Source organism: Ascaphus truei, chromosome 12 (assembly GCF_040206685.1).
Source record: "Ascaphus truei isolate aAscTru1 chromosome 12, aAscTru1.hap1, whole genome shotgun sequence".
In the NCBI taxonomy this organism is placed as follows: domain Eukaryota; kingdom Metazoa; phylum Chordata; class Amphibia; order Anura; family Ascaphidae; genus Ascaphus; species Ascaphus truei.
The window spans coordinates 18,682,209-18,707,071 of NC_134494.1; the positions used below are offsets into that span (position 1 = coordinate 18,682,209).

The 24,863-nt window shown below is 41.8% G+C and overlaps 1 protein-coding gene across 1 annotated transcript in view; it reads left to right on the forward strand.

Moving 5' to 3' along the window:
- Window positions 1–24,489, forward strand: part of LOC142463845 (mucin-5B-like) — a 41,434-nt gene extending 16,945 nt beyond the window's left edge. Inside the window, exons 7-27 of the mRNA XM_075566657.1 lie at window positions 923–1,061; window positions 2,962–3,063; window positions 3,676–3,745; window positions 4,686–4,823; window positions 5,549–5,713; window positions 8,354–8,448; window positions 8,750–8,876; window positions 10,505–10,757; window positions 11,339–11,391; window positions 11,662–11,759; window positions 12,130–12,281; window positions 12,458–12,596; window positions 13,300–13,410; window positions 14,717–14,896; window positions 15,284–15,520; window positions 19,233–19,389; window positions 19,526–19,654; window positions 20,060–20,144; window positions 22,448–22,485; window positions 22,748–22,909; window positions 23,750–24,489. Of these exons, the coding sequence (XP_075422772.1) occupies window positions 923–1,061; window positions 2,962–3,063; window positions 3,676–3,745; window positions 4,686–4,823; window positions 5,549–5,713; window positions 8,354–8,448; window positions 8,750–8,876; window positions 10,505–10,757; window positions 11,339–11,391; window positions 11,662–11,759; window positions 12,130–12,281; window positions 12,458–12,596; window positions 13,300–13,410; window positions 14,717–14,896; window positions 15,284–15,520; window positions 19,233–19,389; window positions 19,526–19,654; window positions 20,060–20,144; window positions 22,448–22,485; window positions 22,748–22,909; window positions 23,750–24,489 (3,370 nt within the window). The remainder of the gene's footprint in view (window positions 1–922; window positions 1,062–2,961; window positions 3,064–3,675; window positions 3,746–4,685; window positions 4,824–5,548; window positions 5,714–8,353; window positions 8,449–8,749; window positions 8,877–10,504; window positions 10,758–11,338; window positions 11,392–11,661; window positions 11,760–12,129; window positions 12,282–12,457; window positions 12,597–13,299; window positions 13,411–14,716; window positions 14,897–15,283; window positions 15,521–19,232; window positions 19,390–19,525; window positions 19,655–20,059; window positions 20,145–22,447; window positions 22,486–22,747; window positions 22,910–23,749) is intronic.
- The last annotated feature ends 374 nt before the right edge of the window (window positions 24,490–24,863 follow it).

Sequence of the window (24,863 nt, forward strand, 5' to 3'; positions counted from 1 at the left end):
CAAAGTAATCATTGAATGCATTTGCAATGTCAGTGGGGTTTGTCAGAGTAATATACCCCTTAGTGATAATACTTGGTTGTTGATGGTTAGAAGGCTGGAATATATTGTTGATAACCTTCCAGAAGTTAGCTGGGTTTGATGTATTCTGGTGGAGATTGTCAGAGTAATATTGTGCTTTTGCGTGCCTTGTTTGCCTTGTGCACATGTTCCGCAGGCATCTGTATTGATTGAGATCCTTGGTAGTGCCAGTTACTTTGTAGCTTTTCCACAAGGTATCCCTGAACTGGTAGAGTGCTATAAGGTCAGTTGTAACCCATGGAAGGTGGGCCTCCCGTACCCTTATTTTGCGTAGTGGAGCATGGGTATCGCAGAGTTTTAAGAACTCGGATTGGAAATAGTCAAGCACAGAATAAGAGTCGGGAATTAAATCGATTCTGTGCCATGGGCAGTTGGTAAGGTCATCCAGAAACTGTTGTGGGTTAAAGTTTTTAAATGTTCTAGTGAGGAGAACTTTAGGGCTTGAATGGGGCGGTTTAATTTTCCTTACACAGTACACAATAGATAATGTTACCTTAGTAGTTTAGAACTACATTGTAGCTGCTGAGTTGCACTGACTAAAGGATTGATTGAAACTGAAAGGTAGCCATTTAGTGAACCATGGAAAGCAGGGATTTTTTGCTGATCAATTATGGGAGAACTAATTTATCTGCAGTTTATGTCATTCGTTTTCCCCAAAGGTAATCAAAGGCGGCGTATATCAAAACAAAATATATACTATATATATATATATATATATATATATATATATATATATATATATATATATATATAATATATATATATATTTATTTTTAAAGTGCCTCTTGATTGCTTCTTTAACTCTCAAAATCTCAGTCCAACCATCCTCTCTTGTCTCTTGTAGTAATTGCATGTTGGGTCATTGGACTTGTACTCAACTTCCCTGCTCTGGAAACTGCACTCTGAAAGGCGGGTCCCATATCAGCACCTACGATGAAAAAGAATATACCTTCCATGGTAACTGCCAGTACCTACTGTCTAAGGTATGATGCCTGTTTAACTTAATACACATTTGTCGTTGCTGTTGGTGAAGCCTTTCATCTAGCCTTTTTATACTTCCAGATGTAGGGCATGAGATGGTTTCCTCAAATAATAGCACATATTATTATTATTATTATTATATCCCATTAAAATGCAGAATATCAGCATGAACACTTAGCAGAGATCCGTCCATAAGCACATAACACAACTCACAAAGACAATAACTGGAAACAGATAGACACACTATGTCCTTAAAGATGGCCCGTAAAGTGCTTTTCACTAAGTCCAGACACCGAAACAGATGCAGACACAGATACAATATAAGGAAGACAAATAAGGTTGTATGTCTTGTCTAAGAAAAATACAAGATGATCAATTTAACAGAGGATATAGAAACAAGGATACCAAGACCACACAAGGTGATGAATGGGGGTAAATAAACTCAAAGTATACAAGTTATTTACATAAAGGGGGGTAGGAATTGAATACAATATGTATTACAATTATTTTATTGTTAATAATCATTATTTATAGAATTAGTAAAACACACACATTCCCAGGTAGCTCAAACTCCTGCACCCACCACATCATGAATATATATTTATGCCAAAATGAGTGCTACTGAGCGTGGCAAATGTATACAACAAAAGACAGGGGTGCCCAATGCTACATCAAATTGACAAAAACATATATGGTAATAAGTATAAACTTTAAATACTTCAATAATAATAGTAATGACTTGGTTTTTTTAGTTAAACCCTTTGGCCAAAGCGTCGTAAGCATGCATACCAAACGTCAAGGTAAACCAAAAATGCAGGTCCTAACATTAAAACTGTGAACCCTTCCTTTTACCTCTGTATGAGGGGAAGCAACTGCAGTAAATCTTGTCCATTCAGCAAATAGCCAGAACCTCCCAAGTTAAAAAGGTGGGGAGGAATGAGCTCTGGGGGTCGGTGCCACCTACCTCCATTTGACTGTTACCAGACTTACTGCAGTTCCTTCCCCTCATACAGAGGTAACAGGAAGGGTTCACAGTTTTATTGTTAGAAACTGCATTTTTGGTTTACCTTGACGTTTGGTATGCAGGCTTACGACACTTTGGCCAAAGGGTTTAACTAAAAAAACAAGTAATTACTATTATTATTTAAGTATTTAAACTTTATACTTATTACCATATATGTTTTGTCAATTTGATGTAGCATTGGGCACCCCTGTCTTTTGTTGTATTCATAGACTTAGTAACAATATCTACAGTAGCTCAATACATCAAAATAAGACATTTTGAAACTTATATCACCAGAGATATGAAGATAAATACTTTAACTGCTGTAACTATCTAACTAATCTCAAAGCAAATGCAGATAAATGTATATGGATGTAAGATTCCCAATAAAAAATTTATAAAAGAACAAAATGCGAAATATCACAGAGTTTTCATAGGAGTAAATGTTGATGCAGAATGTCACAACATATTGAACCATAATGCACCAGAGGGGACAATGAAACCTGTTACACCTGTTGAACCAGGACTTCAGAGTAATTTGGGATACGTTCCATGGGTGCAAATTGAATGTTGGTGATGTCATTATGTGATAACGGTATTTGTTGACATCCAACACTTGTGGGATATGGGTTGGTGGCTTGGTGTATACATGCTTAGCACTGTTACAACTCTTTTTCTTCCATATGAACGGGCTAAAGGGGAATAGTAACCAAGAAACATGGTTTGGCCTCTTAAACGTCGCAATTTTATGATTCAATTAGCCATAAAAAAGTTCCTAGCTGACTTGTGGAGACAGTCACTGTATTTTATTCAATAGGTATGCCAATGTTTGATTCTATTAGCAGTGACGTCATTTTGTACGCATTAATGTTTTAGGATGGCCCTTTGCTTCCTTCTAGGATACCAATAAAAAATTTGCTGTAGTCGCTAAGATTGTCCAGTGTGGGATGTCCGAGACTGTCACCTGTTTGAACAGTGTCTACATCACCATAGGAAAAGTGGTAAGTGTGATGATCTTTACATTGCATGCTAGTTTTACTTTAGCGAACTGGATTATAGACTGGTAAATGTAATCATGACGTTACAATAGCTTTAAACTGGTGAATTTGATCCTGCAACCCAAATTTCCATGCTAGTTTCACACCATGGAGTGGTTTTCATATGGATGAATATGGTATTGACTCTTAAAATCCGGGCAACAGGTAAAAGTTCTACTGTAGGTAGTCCATGCTTAAAATACACAGCCAGCTAAGAGCAGGGCTCTGTGGCTGAGGTCTTCACTACAGACCAGTGCCCCAGCTGGGGTTGTTGAGTGGGGGAGCAGATTCTTAGGCCCCTGAGGGGTGGAACACCAATTGCCACCCTAGCTCCCAAGGCCCGGAACACCAGTCCAGACTGAACACCCCTGTCAATAATACAGGCTAAGAGTGACAGACTCAATGTGTTCATTTAAATGTCATTACCAAGAATCCTTATCTCAAGTGAATGTGGAGTGAATGAGACAGATTTGGAGGGAAGCTGTGAAAGACAAGATGATACACTCATCAGTGTTTGTCTTCACTTGTTGAACACAATTATAGCTATTTATTTCCTTTCTCACTGGTTATTTACAGAACATAAGAATCTGTTACTGTGGCAACGTGTATATAAACAACTTTATAATCTTGCTGCCAAAAGTTAAAGGTTTGTAATTTCTTAACTTTATTGTCTTATATTAAACATAAAAAAAATAAAGATCATTTTCTCTTTCTCCTGATGTGCATTGGCAGGAAATTAATTGCCATTGTCAAATTCTCCAGCACAACTGTTCAGAGAAGTACTGATGCATATTCATGTTGCTAATACCTTATTAATATGCCCATCATTGTGACTTTTATGATTAATACATTATTATACCCAAAACACAGAATTAATTCAGCAAATGGGTGCTTTCTGTGGAGAAGTTTTGTTACTTTTGTTTTACCAACCATAACATGTTTGTGTCTGGTTTGCACCCACAGTCAACTTTACATTGCAGAATCAGGGACCAAACTCCGACTGATGAGTCCAAAAGGATGAAACAGCCGTCTCTGAGTGGATCCACTGACCATGTAGTTCATTGTCCCAGGCTTAAGTGTACACACTGTGTAATGCAGCAGAGAACAGCTTTAGGGAATCCAGGAAAAACAAAGATAGGAAGCTAAAAGGGACACATCCAGTGTCCAGCATGATGCTAGCAGAATCCATGTCTGCATCTTCACGACTGTACGACGATACGGGAAAATGAAGAAAGTTTGGGGACCTGTGATAGACAGCTTCTAGGGTTTCATTGATACTTTTGTACCCACCATAACCTTATTGCGTCTGGGTTGTTGTTCAAACACTGACAGACATTAAATATATTAGACAAGTGTGTTTTCAGTCAGTGGTGGTCCTTTAAATATTGTTGTTTCCTGCGGTCAAGCACAGTACCACTACATTAGTAACGTCACTTTGACCACTGCTCTCTGTCAATGTGTAAAATAAGTTTCGGTTCACAAAATATACTGCGTCTTGCTCAGAATTGTGAGAAGGAGTTTGGTTTGCTATCAGTTATCTACTAAGAATATCCAGTATTCTCTGAAATTGGTCTTTCTTTTGCCAGATGGGATCACCTTTTTCAAAACATCCTCGTATTTTATCAACGTGGTAACGCGTTTTGGCCTGAGCGTGCAGGTTCAGATCAGACCTGTGTTTCAGATCTTCCTCACTGTGGATTCCAAGTTCCAGAACAAAACCATCGGTAACTTCTTTGAGGTTGGGGCTTTGCAAGGTATTCTGGGTATTGTAATGCCTGGTAGTGCATTAGATCTCAAGACCAAACTCTTTTGGGAGTTTGACATAGATTTTTTACCATTGTTCCAAAGCGGGTTAGTGAGGAATTCTTTCTGGTCCTTCCAAAGTTCCAAATCCAAGACTATTCCCTACTGAGCCCTTATTATTTTTACAAATGTTAAACCTATAAAACAAGCGAAATGTCAATTTGCTAAGGAGCATAACAGCTTAGCTATGCTAAGGAGCATAACATTACATATTAATGGAACAATGAGTGAGACATCTTTGAAATCTAAAGGATTGTTAGAGAGTGACTGAGACTGGAATAAGCTAGGCTGTCTTCCAATAAGTGGGACGAATTGCTTGTGAGTGTCTTCTAGTGAGTGAAGTTTGTTTCATATTCGCGAGACTTACTTCTAATAATTGAGACTGCTATGCATTTAATGATATTTACTTATAGCGAGTGAGCCTGCCTTCCATTAAATGAGACTAATTTCCAATTAGTGGAACTGTATTCTAATAAGTGGCACATAATCCAAATGACGGAGTCAAGGAGCACTTGAATTTGATATATGCGTAATCTCCCTATGTGTATAAATAGATTTTTAGCATGTTAATGCTAAATGGAAAGGCCCAGTGGGTTTGTTAGTCCTTTGTGTCTCTGTGAAATCACTCAATTGTTTTACTTCTAAGGTCTATGTGGTAACTTCAATGGGATCCAGGCTGATGACCTGAGAACTATTAGCGGGGTGGTGGAGGAATCAGCCTCAGCCTTCAGCAACTCTTGGAAAGTCCAGGCCTCCTGTTCTGATGTGGCTGACAACTATGATAACCCATGTGCCAAGAGTGTCAGCAAAGGTACAGATGTGGTCAGTGACATTGTCTCTTGTACTAGCTCAACATATTGCTGTGTAACTTACAATGTCAAGAGAGTTTCCCTAGGATTCAATGGCGGTGTATACTGAGATATAGCTCAACTATCCCACCAGAAATAAGAATGAAGCAGGTGTTATCTGTATCAGAGATACCATTCATGAGGCACCACCTTTGCACTGTTCCCTAACTCTGGCACTCTGTTGCCAGCTCTAAGATGGGAGGATGACATCTATGGATATTTAATGCAAGGTTCTACAAGATATAGAGTATAAAAACCTAAAGACCCATGAGGTGGAGGGCGAAAGAGTGGTAAATAAAGCAAGTACCGTTTGGGTCTGTACCTATCACTCTGCATACTCCCACAGTAAGGTTGTCTGGTGGCTTCTCCAAAATTACTGGACATAGTATGATGACAGATGCGACACGTTCGAGACACACACACCCTTCTCACCTCTCTCCGCGTCATACTGTTTCCTCCTCTCCTTGGCCCCACCCTCAGTCTCCTGACACGTCCTCCTGATTGGCTGCTTTATCCAGAAGCAATGTAAAAGGGGTTTAAGGCTGCACACCATAACATAATAAATACATACAGTTTACCGGTGCTGCTGGTTCAAGGAAGTACCTGCCAGGCAAATTCCAATGTACACTGAGGAAAAAAGAGAGATCCAGCGCTCCACGGATTTCAAGATAAATGAATTTATTGTGCCACACGACGTTTCGACCAACAGGTCTTTTTCAAGTGATGCCTTATCACTTGAAAAAGACCTGTTGGTCGAAACGTCGTGTGGCACAATAAATTCATTTATCTTGAAACCCGTGGAGCGCTGGATCTCTCTTTTATCCAGAAGCACCCAATCAGGATGGAGGAAGCTGCCCATGCCCCTAGCAACAGCCCTACTCTCTCCCTGCTCTGAGAAATCCCGCGGCCCCCCCAAGCCGGTAAGGTCATTATGTCCAGAGAGGTAATACCGGACACATACATGTCCAGTATTACCTCTCATTTTTTTACTGGACAGAGTGTTAAAATACAGGACAGTCCAGTTCAATGCCAGACACCTGGCAACCCTATCCCACAGAGAATGTAATATCACAGTGGGAGTCTGGGAGAGGGTGCTGGTCACAAAATGACCATGTCCTCTAAGTCTACAGAGGACTATGATATACAGTAATAATCCTCAATGGAAAACTGAAAAGAAGCTGTATGTTGAGGTTGAGGAGAATTGTATGTTTTTATACTGTACAACTTGAAGAACCTTGCATTAAATATCTATTGTGTAATACTTTATCCAGTATTCCAGGGTGCTCTTTTGGGGTTCTTTTGTTCTTCACAGTCTCTCTCTCATCCATACATAACCCCTGAGCACTGCCAGTAGCACCACTCACCACACTGTGTCTTACTGGTTATTGGGACTGTTATGTAGAGGTGCTTTAGAGCAGTATCTTTTGTTCCTATGTCATATACACACACACACACACACACACATATATATATATATATTATACACACACACACACACACACACACATATATCCACACTATGTTAAAAAAAACTGGGACCCCTTTTATTTTTCATCTTACTGTATCTTGCAGAAAAATCACTCAATTTTCATGAATATTTGAACAATTATAGGTTGGTCCCAGTAGATTATTATGTTTAAGAACGATTTGATAATCTAATAAATAATCTTTGGAGTTGGGGATGGCATGATAACTTCATCAAGTGCAGAGCTACAAAATAGTGTGCAGCGAAGAAGATAAGCACGTTATAAAGTGCTTGGGACAGAGCAAGGATTATGGTCCATGACAAAAAACAAAAGGGGTCTCATTTTTCCTGAACACAGTATGTTTGTATAAAAACTTGTGGTGAGCAGAAAATGGACAAAAATAATATATAAATATATCACTTGTTTTTGTCCATTTTCTGCTCACCCCAAGTTATTTCTAAGCCTGATTCAGCCAGTGCCGGGCCGAGACTTTATTGCGCCCCGGGCAGACACAAAATTTGGCGCCCCTACTCACCGACACTACTATGCGGCAGGGGTAGGGTACAGCGCCTCACATGAAGAGTGCGTGCTGACCAAGTAGGCTCACAAATGGCAACGGCGGCAGTCCGTGTAGGGGTTGTTGAAGACGCGCTCCTCAGCATGTCCAAGAGGCTGAGGATAATGCAGCTCGGAGGGAAAGAGGAGATAGAGGAGCGCACCTTCAGCAACCCCTACCCGACTACCGTCGTCATTTGTGCGCCTACTAGGTCAGCGCTCTCTCATCATGTGAGGCACCGTGCCCCGACCCCACCGCATAGTAGTGCCGGGGCAGAGCACAGTACTGACAGTACCGTGCGCCACCCACACTACTACGCGGTAGGGCGTGTGCTGGCCTCTGTTTTGGCGGCAGAGCCCCTATTAGGCAGGTGCCCGGCCAGCCCGCCCCTCAATCCGGCACTGGATTCAGCTGAAACCCTGTGATGAATGATCTGGGTCAAATTTAAGAAATAATTTAGTTTAACGTGTTTTTTTTTACCTAGATGCACTTTTTCAGACCTTTATACACAGCCCCCAAATATCTCTCTGCTGTTGCATCAGTTTTCATGTCATTGTAATGGTCTTCTTTATCTTCTTCAGAGCATTATGCCAAACACTGGTGCAGCCTGCTGATCAACACCACAGAGATCTTTGCTGCATGCCACCCATACCTGGATCCCGCTTCTTACTTCAAGGTAATGAGCAGGTTACAGGAAATCCCCCTTGTTTTGTTACACTCAGGGTGGCTTTTGTTCAGGAATTTTACCTGATTGGAAGAAAAAGAGGTCACTTTATGAAGTATCTCTTTAACTCCTCTTTCTTACCCTCTCTTTTTAAATTTTATTTCACTCTATTTATTTCCTCTATCATTTTCACTGTATGTCTCTCTCTCTCTCTCTCCCTCTCTCTCTCCCTCTCTCTCTTCCTCTCCCTCTTCCTCTCCGTCTTCCTCTCCCTCTTCCACTCCCTCTCTCCCTCTTTCCCTCTCTCTTCCAGTACTGTCTGTACGATGTGTGTAACTCTGAGTACAGTGAGGATTCTCTGTGCACGTGGCTGTCCACATACGTCCGAGACTGTGCACACCGAGGAGTACTATTGCCAGGATGGAGGAGAGACGTCTGCGGTAAGGAAATGCCCACCTACTTACACAGAGACATATAAACACGCTTCTACTCAGCTACACATATTCACAGACAAGCACATACTGTAACTGTACACATGTATGCATTCATCTTTATAGCTATTTACTAACTGCATGTATGTATGTCTTTATTTATATAGCGCCATTAATGTACATAGCGCTTCACAGCAGTAATACACGTGACAATCATATAAATAGCAAATAATACAAATAACAGATCATGGGAATACGTGCTTCAGACATTAAAGTAACATTTAGAAAGAGGAGTCCCTGCTCCGAAGAGGTTACAATCTAATTGGTAGGTAGAAAGATCGTACTGAGACAGTAGGAAGGTGTTCTGGTAAGTGCATCAGGAAGGGGCCAAGCTTTATGTATCATGTGTATAGTATTAGCCATGGTGCTACTCATATGCTTCGTTAAAAAGGTGTGTTTAAAGGTGGGTCTTAAATCTGGATAGAAAGGGTGCTAGTCTGATATTGAGGTGAAGGCCATTCCAGGGGTGTGGGGCAGTGAGTGAGAGAGGTTTTAGGTGGGAGAGGGCTTTAGATACAAAGGGGGTAGAGAGAAGACATCCTTGAGCAGAACGCAAGAGTCGGGATGGTGCATAGTGAGAAATTAGGGCTGAGATGTAAGGAGGGGCAGAAGAGTGTAAAGCTTTAAAAGTGAGGAGGAGAACTGTGTGTGATGCGGGATTTGATAGGGAGCCAATAGAGGGATTTCAGGAGGGGAGATGCTGGGTAAACTACATTTTTGGTCTTTCCATCAGGCACAAAACCAAACACATTTTTTCCCGTTCCCACTCTGAAGCATCCAACATAAAGTTGACCTGCTCCTTGATCTCAGGAACCATCATGCAAAATGTGGTTACGATATCTTAAGAGGTGTCCAAATGCATAGCGAACAGACGGACAACTTTCCAAAAAATATATACAGTAGTAGATTGTAGCCATACACATACAAAACCACATACAGGTATAACAAATGTTACCTCTCCCGTTAATACTATGGCAATATTGAATGCAAGTTATGGCTCCAAAGAAAACAATGGTAACGTGCGTTCTCTTAGCGCATGCATTCTTTCCTGTTATTTACAGATTAGCGTTAAGCTTTGTTAATGGGAGCAATAATGCTTGCTACATCTGTACATATATCTGTGCATCAACTTCCTCACCCACAAAGCGCATCTAGAACCTCAAATATGTTTCCCTTGTGGCTAAGCGAAATGTCATTTAAACCGGATTGTTTTTTTATGTGGCATAATGGGTTAATGTATTAAAGGAAATACTAGTTGCCCTCATTGGCATCAGTGAGTTGAAAAACCAGAGTCACTTTCTTTATACAAGTTTTGTGCCTATTAGCACTAATTGAATAACCCACTGAAAAGTCAGGATCCCCCCTAATACGCATCAGTTGTCCTATTGGCTGTGGATAGATTGGGGGTAAGAGAATGAACAGATGGTTAGGGGAGAAGGGCATGTTGTCAGGAATTAAAGTAAATCGAAAAAAGAGAGGTACAAACTGGGCAGACTGGATTGTCACATGGCCTTTATGTGCAATGAACTTCAATTATTTTGTGATCCGAATCTCCACGGGTTTGATGACTCCTACAGATCCTAAGGACAGTTGTCCTGAGAGCATGGTGTTCAGTTACCACCCAAAGACCTGCAACATCAGCTGCCGTTCCCTGGCAGAGCTTGATCCTCTCTGCAACATAGCAAGCATCCCAACTGAGGGCTGCAGCTGCCCAGAAGGGACCTACATGACAACCCAGGAGAAGTGCGTGCCCCCTGAGAAATGTCCTTGCTACAACAAGGAACATTCTATTCCAGCTGGTGAATCACTCCGAGTGGATGATATCATGTGGTAAGGCCATTGGTCTTTTAGGAGGAGGATTGGCATTTCTGGATAAGCACAGAAAACCAAGGGGTTAGACACAAGGAAGATAAAATGCTTTAAATCACAGGGTATTTCAGATAGAGACGAGCATAGATTAGGTTGGTCAAGTGGTCCTTATCTTTTGCCAATTGCAATGTCTGTATGTTTTCATAGAGGAAGTATCAAACTTATTGATGTACCAAGATGCTCCTATTTTGCCCCATTTGTGTTGAAAAGCAGCATGGCCCATTGTTATGGGGATCAATCAAGGGAGATAGGTTAGAATTAACATGAAGCTGCATTGCTGCCTTCAAACAAGTCTCTTACTTTTGACACAGATGCTGATGGTTAGAAATAGATTTCCAGTCCCTAAGATACTGCGTAAGAGTCTATCCACTGGAGTTGGATTTAACACATCTTAGTCATTAGACTCCACAGACCCCAAAGTGTCTTTACCTTCTTTCCATTCTGCTTCCACACCCGAATAATACTCATGCTTTACTCATGTTACTTTCTTTTTTCTCCATGTATTGAAACTTGTCTGGTTTCTCTATTCCTGTGACTTGCAGTAAATGCATACGTGGGATCCTAGACTGCCCGAAGAAATCTACGGTCAGCAGTGGTATGTGGGCAACCAGAATTTCCATACTGATGGTCCTTTTATACACTTGTAGATCATTCTTAGTTCTTTCCTCCATTGTTCTATATATCTGTACGATGCTTCTGGTATCTGTAGCTTTGGTCTTTTGGACTCTAACGCTATGTTTTTCTGGTGTCAATTCCAACCTAGACATGACAACATATATGTCTCTGAGATAAAGTGCATTGAAATGAAAAGGCCCTGTTTATAAATGCAAGCTACCATTTGCCTCTTCTTTTGTTTCTGTTCCAGCGTGCACACCTCCTATGTATTATTTTGAGTGCTCTACTGACCCTAATACAGTGGGATCAGAATGTCAGAAAAGCTGTAAGACCCAGGACATGCAGTGTGTAAGGCAAACCTCTCAACTCACATGACTGTCAGTGAGCCAGTGTCATATCAATAACACCTGCACTCACACCAGATGCCCCCACACTCTATCATGTGGTCGACCTCTTAATAGTCAGGATCATCCTCTAGCATTTATCATTTGCGCACTAGCTACATATGACCAACCCACACAAAGTCAGGATAGCCTTTTTACGCACATTCGGTGCCCCATTTATTTTAGGTGCCACTCTATTTTAAAAGTCAGAATCACACTCTTACAGTACACATCTGTTGGCCCCTACACTACAACAGCCTCCATGTTGGAGGTAAAGCACTGTGCTTGCTCACTTTGCCCCATAAAACGTGTAACCCTGTGACCTCTGTCTCCAGTACAGCAAGGAATGTGTGCCAGGATGTGTCTGTCCTAGTGGTTTGATTTCTAATGACGAAGGCGACTGCATACATCCGAGCAAGTGCCCATGTGTGTACGGGGGAACCTTTTACAGCACAGGACAGAGTATTGCCATACTCTGCAACACATGGTACGCTACCTGTATACCAAACACTATCTAGTATCTTACATATTGTTGTAGTTAACAAGTCAATCAAGTCCTTTCCCTAAGAGCTTACAAGAGAAAATATCAGCCCCATTAATGCCTCATTTACTGTACTAAGCATGGTGTATGATACTGTACATGTCCTTTTCTGTCTCTGATAGCACCTGTAAAAATAGGACCTGGGCTTGCACCAACAACCCCTGCCCTCAGACCTGCACTGTGTATGGGAATGGACATTACTTGACCTTTGATGGATATCGCTTTGATTTCAGTGGTGACTGTGATTATATCCTGGTCCAGGTGACCTTATGTTTTGTTCATTTGTTTAAAAAAGATCTCTTTCGCTAAAAGAGGGGCCAGAAATGCATTACTTTTCAAGGTATTTCAGGGTAATGGGGCATTTTGGTGGGTTCTTGGTCATCTGACTGTTTCTAGTCAAGCTGTGGTCATGTCCCTTTTTGCTAAAAGTCACTTCCTTGGTGTGCATCCGAACACCTAGATTTTCAATGTGTCCAAATCACATGATTCTGTGATTAGTGTTCATGCCTGAGCAGCCCAGTCCTAAAGGAAACCACCTTTCTTTGTGTTAATCTATTGAGCCACCCAGCCACGTACAGTAGAGGGTGGACATATGTACAAATGTGACCTGCGCTGTACCCTGAATCTATCACCATATAGCGATAAAGGTGGTCAACGTAGTTCTAGAAGGCAGTGCCGTTCCCCAGACATAGAAGGATCTTAATTATCTGCTCTATACCCAGTGCATCCATATGCTGAACTCTCATTGCTAGAGGTGACAGAATATTTATCTGTACTCTTCTGCACCCTGGATGGTGAATTTTAGGTTGAACTCAAAATGGCCAACATATTTTGTTTTGTCAACCTATTCTATGTTACAATGATTTGTGATAACTGACTCTGTAACCCTATGTTCATCTGTTGGCTTTAGCTCTTTCAATTGTCTTCGTGAATCTTCTTCATACCTCTATCTCTTCCTCCTAAGGACTTTTGCTCAGACGATCAGAATGAAGGGAGCTTCCGAATCATCTTAGAGAACATCATCTGTGGGAAGACTGAGGCTATCTGCTCCCTTGGTATCAAAATCATATTAAAGGTGGGGTAACCCTGTATTTCAAATATGTTACAAGTGGTACAATGGTAGTTTTGAAGAGACCTTAGATGTCATAATATCTACTATGATAAGGCAGAAGTACTAGATCTACCCAGCTATGAACAACACTGCACATATTCCCCAAGATCTTGACATGCTCTCGAACCTGTCCTGAGTAGAGTTGTGGTGAGAGTCAACTAAAATTCTCTTAAAACAGCAACCAAGTATATCCATGGGGGTTACCTTCTAACAGACCAGCATTAGAATTCTTCGTAGATAGTGGCGCAAACATACTTCTGAGATTTCACTGGTAAAATTGGTTGTGGTTTGTATTCCCTGGAGATGATCAGGTAAAAAGCACTGACTTTGAGTGCCCCGGGCAGAGGATTATTTGACCCACTCCTACAACTTCCATTGATGAAGATTCTACAGGTAGTTTTTGTAACCAATAATAATAATTTTACTACTTTTTTGGGGGTGTTTTCCATTGATTGAGATACCATAACTCATCTACTGTAAGTCATTTCCACAAATGCTAAAATACACCAATTAGTCTAACTTCTAATTGTGTGGATTCCACATCTTGTGCAGTTAAATCACAACTTCCAAAATTAGGAATATCATACATTGTCTTGGTAGTTTCCGTAATGGATATACCACAATTAGTCTAGATACCTTCTCATGAAGCGGATGTCACAGGTTATCTCGGTAACTTCTAACAATGTGAGTTGGCCATGTATGAAACACAGGAGATAAATTGGGACAAGCTTGAACAACCTGTGGAGACATGTTTTGTCTTTACTGTATACTGCACATAAGGGGTATTTGCACCCACCATGATCCTATTATTGGACCTGACTTGGAGTCTGCTTCCTGTTGTATCATTCATATCCAACTTAAATCGGTCAGCCTATTCAATTTATAAAAAAATCTTTAATAACTATCTCTGAATGGCTTGCTAACTCTGTATCAGGTACTGTATGGCTGACAAATTGTGGGTTAAAGCTTTTGGGAAATCCATGTAAAATAGATTAAGCTTCAGATGACAAAACTGAATGTTCTCATTAGCATGTTCTTTCCTGGAAACTTGGTATGAATAGTTTATTCACTGTACAATATTTTAGAAACTGCAACAGCATGTGTAATGGGTGCAAGTGTGGATGGATTTTTTTTTTATTCTTCAAAGAACTGTAAGAAACATTTAAAGTTGAGTATACCGTACAGTATACCGTTTGGGGTTTTGCTTACACCTGTGTGTTTCTATCAAAGTGGTAACTTCCTTTACCTTTTGACTATATTGTCCTTACAGAACACAACGATTGTGCTTTTTGAAGGACGAGTGGAAGAGACCAAAAGGGAGATGGGCAGTGACAAATCCTACACAGTGGATCTGGTGGGGCTGTATATTATGGTGCAGACAAATCATGGGTTGACCTTTATGTGGGACCAGAAAACCACAGCTGTGGTCCAACTTTCACCCTCGTTCCAGGTAAGAGAGGAAGGTAAAGTCAAAGGGAGCAATAGATCAAAGACTCAGTGGTGTTAAAACAAACCCTACATCTAGGAGTCTTTCAATAAACTGGATCACATCAGGGGTGTGAGATGTTCTTACTAAAGAGTTCTTATAAAGCATTAATACAGATTAAATGGGGTTTTATACCACAAAAAATATATTAGAAATAGAAAAGTACTGATGGAACACTTTGGGGCTACTTAAGATAAAAAATAAATCGGGCTGACTTCAAATCAGCGAGTTACACAGAAAATCAGTGAGTGTTGATATGTCTGTTAATATTGCCACACTGGCTTTCTGAGACGAACAAATTAACCAATCAGCATGCTCATAACCTTTGCCTCACCCCCTTTCATTCTTCAGGGTCGTGTCTGTGGACTTTGTGGGAATTTTGACGAGCGTGCCAGCAATGACTACACCTCCTCATGGCGATCACTGGAGGAAAACGAGCATATGTTTGGGGACAGCTGGAAAGTGATGCAGAGTTGTTATAGCGGGTTACGATCCGAGCCGTGTTTAGGGAACCCTTCTAAGTACGCCTGGGCCGAAAAGCACTGCAGCATCATTAAAAGCAAAGCGTTTGCTTCCTGTCATGGAAAGGTATTGTAACTTTTCCGTGTTCATATGTATTATCATAAAAGGGGAGACCATTGCCAAACTTAACTAGTTTGTGAAAATGTTCTTGTAACAAGTAAACATACAGATGAACAATACACTGACAGACTAGCTCAGTGCTAAAAACATTGCCTTGTAAGTGGGTGAAACTGGGTTGAATCCTACTGTGAGCTCTCCATGTGACCTTGAATAAGTCACTTTATCTCCCTGTGCCTCAGGCATCAAAATTAGTTTGTAAGAAAACTTATGTTATAATTATAAACTTTATAAATACCACAATATAAATGTGTGTCTGAGTTAAGCAGATATGCTCTTACAATACAAGTGAGTCGTTAGTATAACAGTTTATAATAGTTTCTTCCACAGGCAACAGGGCTGTGTTTTGAGGGACATTATTCGTATAAAAAAAGTTCTTGCCATAGTAAGGGGAAGGCTGGAACTGTGAGGAGGAACTCTTCTAAGGGGGGAGGGAAGTAATATTGACAGCTGAGAGAGCCTGATGGTGCATGGTATGGAATTCCAGAGCAGCATGGGAGAAGTCTTGTAGGCAAGAGGCTAACAGAGAGTGTTTAGGGGTGTATTTGGAGATGAGGGCTGGGATGTAAGGGGGCAGCATGATTGAGGACTTTGTATGTCAGAGATAGGATGTTGCATTGAATTCTAAAGGATATGGAAAGCCAGTGTAGGGATTTGCATAGTGGAGCACCTGATGAAGAGCGGTGAGTTAGATGAGTCTAGCAACAGCATTTAGGATGGATTAGAAGGGGAGACAGTCAGATGATAGGAAGGTGGTTGCAATAGTTGAGGCAGGACATGAGTAAATTAATTAACATTTTGGTTACATCTTAAAGCTGCAGTTCAGTCAATATCCTGCATGTGTGTTTTTTTAATAAATCAGTTCTGTAGTAAGAAAAAATACTTTTAGCATTTTCTGTTTTTAAAAAAACAACTTTGAAAGACCAATTTTCTTGTATTCTATTTTAACAACCATTTACTAAGGCACTGCCCCTTCATGTCCTGTCACAAGCCCTGGCACACCCCTTTGTCAGCCCCGCCCTCCCTCTTGCACATGTCAGTGTAGGAGTGCTCATGAATATTTATGACCCCTATGCATTGGCTTGGGGTGTTGACAGGATTGTGGAGCTTTTAACGGTGAGGTTGAATTTGGAAGAAGGTGACAATGAAGGGGAAAACATTACAGGTTATGTATGTTTTTGACACATTAAGCTTTAGGTAACATTGGGACATCCAGGAAGAGATAGCTGAGAAAAAGTTGATGACACTAGAGAGAATAGTTCAAGAGGTGAGTTAAGCTGGGACTTCGTGTGGCAGAGATGGTATAGGGCCTAGGGGCCTGTTTGGAAGGTGAGAGGTGACTGGTTAGAGGAGTGTTAATACCTCCTCCTTGGTTACAGGGGAAAAGGAGCCGAGGGTGGATTTGAGTGTGCCGATGGAGGTACTTGTACAGTAGGTTGTGCATGTGGAGCCTGATGTGATTAGATGTTATCTCTGATAGTATCAATTTTATCTATTAAGTAGGTGGCAAGGACTTGAGCCATGAAGGGGGAGGGGGTGCGAGTGTAGTAGGGCAGAAAAGGAGTTAATAGTGGCAAATTAACATTAAGGGTTAGAGGACAGAGTATATATGAGAGAGGAGAAGTAGGTTTGCTTGGCAAGGTAGAGGGCAGTGCGGTTGGAGGAAAGTGTGAATTATTATTTTCCCCAATGACCTTAAGCAATTTGGTAGCCTTTTTGGAGGTAGTGGATAGGGCCACCAACAGAAGTCTTGGGGCCCAGGAAAAATGAAAGGTGCAGCAACCCTCCCCTGCCCTGGTCCCCCCCATTAATCACCCCATCTCCCCTAACCACACAGCATACTGTTGGTCCCTGAGTGAGGGAGAACAAGATATTGGACTGGGAGGGCAGAAGATAAGGCCCGCCAACAGCTGTCTTGGGGCCCAGGACAAATAAAAGTTGCAGCGACCCCTCCCCTGTTAATCACCCCATTTCCCACCATCATATGGCATACTGTTGGCCCCTGAGGGGGGGAATGAGATATGGGACTGGGAGGGTAGAAGATACGGGACTGGGGGTGGGTACTTATGGGCTTCGGAAGGAGAAGGAGGATAGGAAAAAAGAAGGGGGAAAGAAGAGGGAAAGGAGAGGGGTAGAAGAGAGAGAAATGGGGGAGAAGAGAGAGGGGCGGAAGGAGAGAGAGAGAGAGAGAGAGTAAGGGGAAGGAGAGAGAGAGTGGGTGGAGGAGAGAGAGAGAGTGGGTGGAGGAGAGAGAGTGGGGGGGAAGGAGAGGGGGTAGAAGGGAGAGAGGGGGGAAGTAGAGAGGGGGAAGGGGGAGGAGAGAGAGGGGGGGAGAAAGAGAGGGGGAGGAGAAAGCGGTAGAGAGAGGGGGGATGAGAGAAAGAGGGGGGAAGAAAGGGAGAGGGAGAGAGCAGGGTGGAAGGGAGAGAGGGGGGAATGAGAGTTGAGGGGAATGAGAGAGAGAGTGGGGGGGGGAATGAGAGATAGAGAGAGAAGGGGAAACAAGGAGATAGGAAGTGATGTTCTGAGTGTAGTCACTTCCTAACTGCTGCCATAAAGGATTGAGGGTGCCTATTAGAGGTCTAGGGATGGGGCCTGCAGAGTTGCCTGCTGGAGTGTGTGCCCACGGAGGTGCCTATCCGGGGAACCTCCCTTCCACGGCTTACATCATACTGGCTCAACAGGCACCTCCAAGGACCGCTTCCAGCAGGCCGCCTCTGGCAACATTTTCCTGGAGTCCTCTCCCTGGCCAGCTTGGTCGGCAGGGGGCCCGGTCCCCTCTACTCACCGGGCGCATGACAGGAATCCCAGCTGTCCCACCTTGTCAGTGGCCCTGGTAGTGGGTTAAGTTAGTGGGACATGGTGGTGGCTTAAATTGTCAGGGACGGCTTGTCCTGGCAGGAGCTGTCTTGTCTAGGGCTGATAAAAGTGTATTATTGCATAGAGAGGTTGCCAGATGAGGACAGGAAAGGGTAGAGATTGGAGACAGGAGTCGAGATGTGCAATGTGGCAAAATGCAGGCACAACTTTTTTCACTTTCCTATTTATTTTTTCAATTTCGCTTTCTAGAGAAACAATTTTGCCAAGCCTCAAAGGCTAATAGTGTTGTGAAATCGGTCTTAGATGTTTTACATTTCACAAGCTTTCAGTGACACACCGCCAGACAGTGAGTTTTACATTATGTATGGGCTCTATTTATAGTTTTAACATTAAGTGAATCTAGCAATACTTATAGACTTATGCAAATTAGCATATTAAGTGAAATGTAATGCACGTTGGTTTAGGACTTGGCGAACTGATTGCAAACTCTGACAAGGTGGCAATTTTCTTTGCATCTAAAAAAAGGGCAAATTTAGCTTGGTTCTTGATACTGGGAGAAAGTTTTGCACATCTTTAAAGAAGAGACATTCTAGTGATGTCAAAGATTGGAGGGACTCTAGAGCATGTAAGTATTTCTATGGGCACGTGGAGTTAGATGCTTTAGACGAGGTAGAGTGAGGCTGAAGGTTAGGAGGTCAGAGAGAGGGAAGGGAGAGTTTGAAAAGACTCAGCAGAAGCGGGAGAAAAGGTCAACGGTGGTATGATTTGATATGTGCTGCACGGAGAAAAGTAGGGTACCGTACTCCACTTTTACTTAACTTCACACCATCTCCCCACGCAGGTTAACCTTATCCCGTATTATGACTCGTGTGTCTCCGACACCTGTAGCTGCGCCGATGGAGGCGACTGCGACTGTCTCTGCACCGCAATTGCCGCCTACTCTGCCGCCTGCAGGAAAAACAACATCTGCATCGCGTGGAGGACCCCAGAGATCTGCCGTAGGAGCACTCCCCATATCCCCCCAAATCTGCATTCATGTCCCTCGTTCAAGCTCTTCATAAACATGCAGTTCTGTATAGTGACAAAAAGTATCACACAGCCATCATTTCTAAACATAATTTTTCCCCCTCCCAGCTCTGTTCTGTGACTATTACAATAAGGATGGAGAGTGTGAGTGGCATTACAAGCCCTGCGGAGTTCCCTGTATGATGACCTGCAGGAACCCCCTGGGGAAGTGTGATAATCAATCACAGCAGCTGGAAGGTATCCAGATCTATATATAATAGATAACAATATATATTATATTAAATATATATATATATTATATTAAATAAATATATAAATATATTTACTATATACAGGAATATTTTTGTGGGTGAACTGTTTTTTAGGTATATACGAGAAACATCTTTAAGTGATTGTGACATTATTAGGAATGTGGCTAAAATGCTAACTGGAAGGGAGGAATGCTTTTTGACCACATTATTTATTCAAAGCTAAATTATTTATTGTAGTTTAGATACATCTTTATATATATATATATATATATATATATATATATACACACACACATAATTCCATACATTTGTTAAAATGGGGTCCAAAGATTTACATTTGACAGTGATCTTCTCTTGAATTCCTTCATATTCTTCTTTTTACTCTGCACAGGGTGTTACCCAGTGTGTAGCAAGCACAGACCCTACTTTGATGAGGACACCAAAATCTGTGTCCCCACACTGAACTGCACAACTTGGTATGTTGAATCTTCAAGAGCTGTACCTTTCATCCACACTAAGCATCACCTTGTTTCCTGGGCATTACTATGAAACAAATTAGCCGCATTAGCCAACGAACCTCAAGCTAGATCACAGATAAAAATGACGGTGTGTCACATTAAATGTTGATGACAGGTGTTTCTCTTTCATTTGGTCTCTCTCAATGTAGATGTATGTATGTCTTTATTTATATAGCGCCATTAATGTACATAGCGCTTCACAGCAGTAATATACGTGACAATCATATAAATAACAAATAATACAAATAACAGATCATGGGAATAAGTGCTTCAGACATAAAAGTGACATTTCGGAAGAGGAGTCCCTGCTCCGAAGAGCTTACAATCGAATTAGTAGGCAGGAAGAATGTACAGAGATAGTAGGAAGGCATTCTGGTAAGTGCGTCTGCAGGGGGCAATGCTTTATGTATTATATGTATAGTATTAGCCACGGTGCTACTCATATGCTTTTTTTAAGCAATTGTGTCTTAAGGTGGGTCTTAAAGGTGGATAGGGATGATGGCTAGTCGGGTATTGAGGGGAAGGGCATTCCAGACATGTGGGGCAGTCAGTGAGAAACATTTAAGGCGAGAGAGGGCTTTAGATACAAAGGGAGTAGAGAGAAGACATCCTTGAGCAGAACACAAGAGTCGGGATGGTGCATAGCGAGAAATTAGGGCTGAGATGTAAGAAGGGGCAGAAGAGTGTAAAGCTTTACAGGAATCTATGGAGCATGAGGAGCTCTGTTTTTGCCATGTTTTGTTTAAGTCGGCGGAGGGTCATCCAGGATGATATCACAGAGAGAGATTCAGAAACTTTGGTCTGTACAGCAGGTGTAAGGTCAGGGGTTGAAAAGTAAATGTGCATGTCGTCAGCATAGAGGTGATATTTAAACCCAAGAGATGTGATTAGGTCACCTAGAGAGTGTGTACAGAGAAAAGAGAAGAGGTCCCAGGACAGAGCCTTGGGGTACCTCCACAGAGAGATCGATAGAGGAGGTGTTAGCAGAAGAGACATTGAAAGTATGATGGGAGAGGTAAGAGGAGATCCAGGATAGAGCTTTGTTATGAATACCATGAATGAGTATGGTGAATGTGAAGGAGAAGAGGGTGGTCCACTGTGTCAAATGCTGCTGAGGTCGAGTAATATGAGCGGAGTATAATGAACTCTGTGTTTGGCAGCATGGAGGTCATTAGTTATTTTAGTGAGGGCTGTTTCAGTCAAGTGAGCAGTGCGGAAGCCAGATTGTAGAGGATCTAGGAGAGCATGGGTGTTGAGAAAGTGGAGCAAGCGAGAGAATACAAGACGTTCAAGGAGTTTAGAGACAAAAGGCAGGAGGGAGACAGGTCGATATTTAGAAGGACAGGTAGGGTCAAGCTTGCTGTTTTTGAGTAATGGTATAACTGTTGCATGTTTGAAGCAGGAGGGAAAGGTACCAGAGTAGAGGGAAGAGTTAAAAATGTGTGTGAGCGTAGGGATTATAGTAGGAGCAAGAGGTTTTAGGAGATGGGAGGGAATGGGGTAAAGAAGGCGAAGAGGAGAGCAGCAGTGATGCATCCTCCTCTGAGACAGCAGTCAAGGAAGGCAGGAGGAGAGTTAGGAAGCGGTGTAGGATGGGAGGAGGAAACAGAGGGGATGTTCTGACGTATGGATTCCACCTTTTCCTTAAAATAGTCAGCAAAGTCCTGAGGTGAGATGGAGGAAAAAGAAGAGGCAGCTGAGGGTGGTTTGAGTAGAGAGTCAAAGACAGAGAAGAGTTGGCGTGTGTTAGACTTGCGCGTATTGATTAGTGAGGAAAAGTAGGTTTGTTTAGCCTGAGATTGAGCAGAGTTGAAACAGGATAGCATACATTTGTAGTGAAGGAAGTCTGCAAGAGTGTGAGATTTCCTCCAGGGGCGTTCAGAGGAACGAGTGGAGGAATGCAGCATGCACGTGTGGGAATTTAGCCAGGGTCGGGGATAGAAGGGCGAGGATGGCAGAGATCACACAATGGCACAGATGAAAGGGTGCACGTGGTGCGGGGGTATTTCTAATATAGTCTGTCCCTCACATTACCAGTGACCCATACAGCAAGAACCTATTCTGTTCCTCCTAAAGTCAGTGATACAGGACATAGGGTAAGACACTCACCAGAGGACTACACCTTTCATTAACTATGTCATATCTAATGATATTTAATATCAATGCCCCATTAAATTGTCTCTACTTTTGCCATGCTTGCTACAGTACGTAGTCAGTCTTGAAGGCATCAGACATCTTTTTTTGTTTTTTGTTTTTTGCAGTAAGTCCGGAGAAAGACTTTGTGATGAAGGCTCAGCAGGTAATTTCCCTTCTACCGTACTTTCTAGAAACTTGTATGAATATTCTCTGGCTGATCCTGTAATCCTGTTTCAAAACTCTGTCTAGTCTGAAGTGGTGTATTGCTTCCTTGCTCAAAACTGTGTCATATGAAGAAACTGGATGGTTCAGCTTTTTGCATTTGCCACTGGTACATGTAGAAAAAGATGCGAAAAAAGTTTGAGGGAGCTTCATCCTTGAAAGAATTTGTGAACACTATCATTTTTCCTTCTGTCCTAACTCAGAATGTTTGTGCTGCTACAATGGAAGGACCTATCGCTTCACCCAAGAGATCTCAGACATATCTGATGGACATAGATGCATGGTCGGATTGTGTGGCCCCAATGGAAAGATTATTCGGCTGTCCTACAACTGTGGCACCCTGCCCACAATGTCCACCCCTACAAGTAAAGATATCGTTTGTACTTCTCTTAGGATCTCTCCTCCACTTGAGGTTAGGTTAGGTACAATCAGAGAGCATTTGTGAATTTTTGTATCACTATGTAAGGAAATCTACTTGGGTTACTGCATGCATATATGCGCAATGTTACATATTTATTGTTACCAACAGGGATTTCAAATTATTTTATAAATCTATTTTTTTGTATTGATTATGGAAGAGGGTCCATGGAGTTGTATGCACTAATTATGCAAATGCTGCCCAGGACATACTTGAAAACGAGAGGTAACTCTCAATGTATTACTTCCTGGTAAAATATTTTATAAATAAAATAAAATAAAATTGGGGCTTATTCTGTAAAAGGTATGATGACACATGAAAGCCCCATTAAAGTCAATGGGACTTTTCATGATATAGGTACATCATCTGCACTTTCAAACCTTACAGAATAAGCCCCATTATGTGACATAGTTAGATAAAAAATGAAGTGATGACATAGGGATACAAAGAGAGAAGAAAATGTACCATCTAGTTTATCTACATCTTGAGAGTGTCATAGGAACAAAAGACAAAATTACCTTATGGTTTATTTAGTTCGTTTGCACATCGAGATGACGAGAGAGAAAAAGATCCATTCCATTTTCACTTCTGCTGGTCAACGATTTACAGGAGAACTTTTCCACTGGCTTTACTCTTCGTAGGTTTCAGGTTTAACTTACTGTTCTACAGGCAGTTAAAATGATATGACATCTTATCTCCTCTTCATTTCTTTAGTAGAATAGGCTCATTTCAGTTGTGTTGTCTGAACGATCAGCCTGTTCATATCCATTTGTATAAACTCCTGCAGGTTATTCTTCTACTCAAATTTCTCCAGCTTCCAAAGTTTTGATTACAACCGAGGAAAGTCCAACAATGACAATGCCAACCAGTGCTACTGCCTCTACCTCTGGATTTTCAACAACCAAAGGGAGAAACATTTATTTTACAACCTCACAACAGTACTCAGCAACTCATGCCATTTTACCATATACTCAGCTGTCCACAACATCCAAAGCTTCCATCACAACCAAGGCAGTTTTGGCCAGTGCCACAACTCCGAGTCCTGGGCCTTTAACATCCAGAAGAGAAACTACCCTACAAACGACACAAAAAGTCCACTCTGAAACTCCTTCCCAAGTTCCTTCAGCTCATAATCAGCTCTCCACAACCTCCAAAGATTTGAGTATGACAAAGACAATTCCTAGCAGAGCCACTATTTCATACTTCGTTCTTCCAACATTCATAGACTGGACTACCCCTCTCACAACATCTAAAGTCTTCTCAAAAAGTATTTCAACGCCTGCTTCTCCAACCTACACTCAGATCACCATGGTCGACGGATCTTTGGTGACAACAGAAAAAGTAGAGACCAGTGCCACTTTTAAAACCACTAAGGTGTCAACAACCAGAGGAAAAGCCACGGATTCACAAACAGAGCAAATGTACTCTGAAAAATCATCAACGATACGTGAGTATGATGTCCCACCATTGTTCCTTTGTAGTATGGCAACTGAGGAAAATAGTCTTGCTGGCCACTACATGTTTTAATTTACCTTTAACTTATATATATATATATTGTGACAAACAGCTTACTCCGGGGCTCCGCCGCTTGTCCGGGACTGTTAGAACACGTTCTTTTATGGTAGGTTAAATGATGAGGCGTCACGTACTGTTCCTTTAAACAGGCTATGCCTGGTTTATTCAGTCCCAGGCACTGAGACTGCCACAGTGCATACAACAGAAACACATCAAAATAAAAGCTGCTCACCTGAGCGATAACTTAACTTAGATTTCCCTAACTCAGGGTGGAAGTGGCTTTTCCACTTCCAACAACAAAACAAGGTACTTTTGCAGTCTTAGCCAAATGAACAGAATGATTGAACCTGTTTGGGGAAGAGGCTTCTCCCCACTGTAGTTCAGCA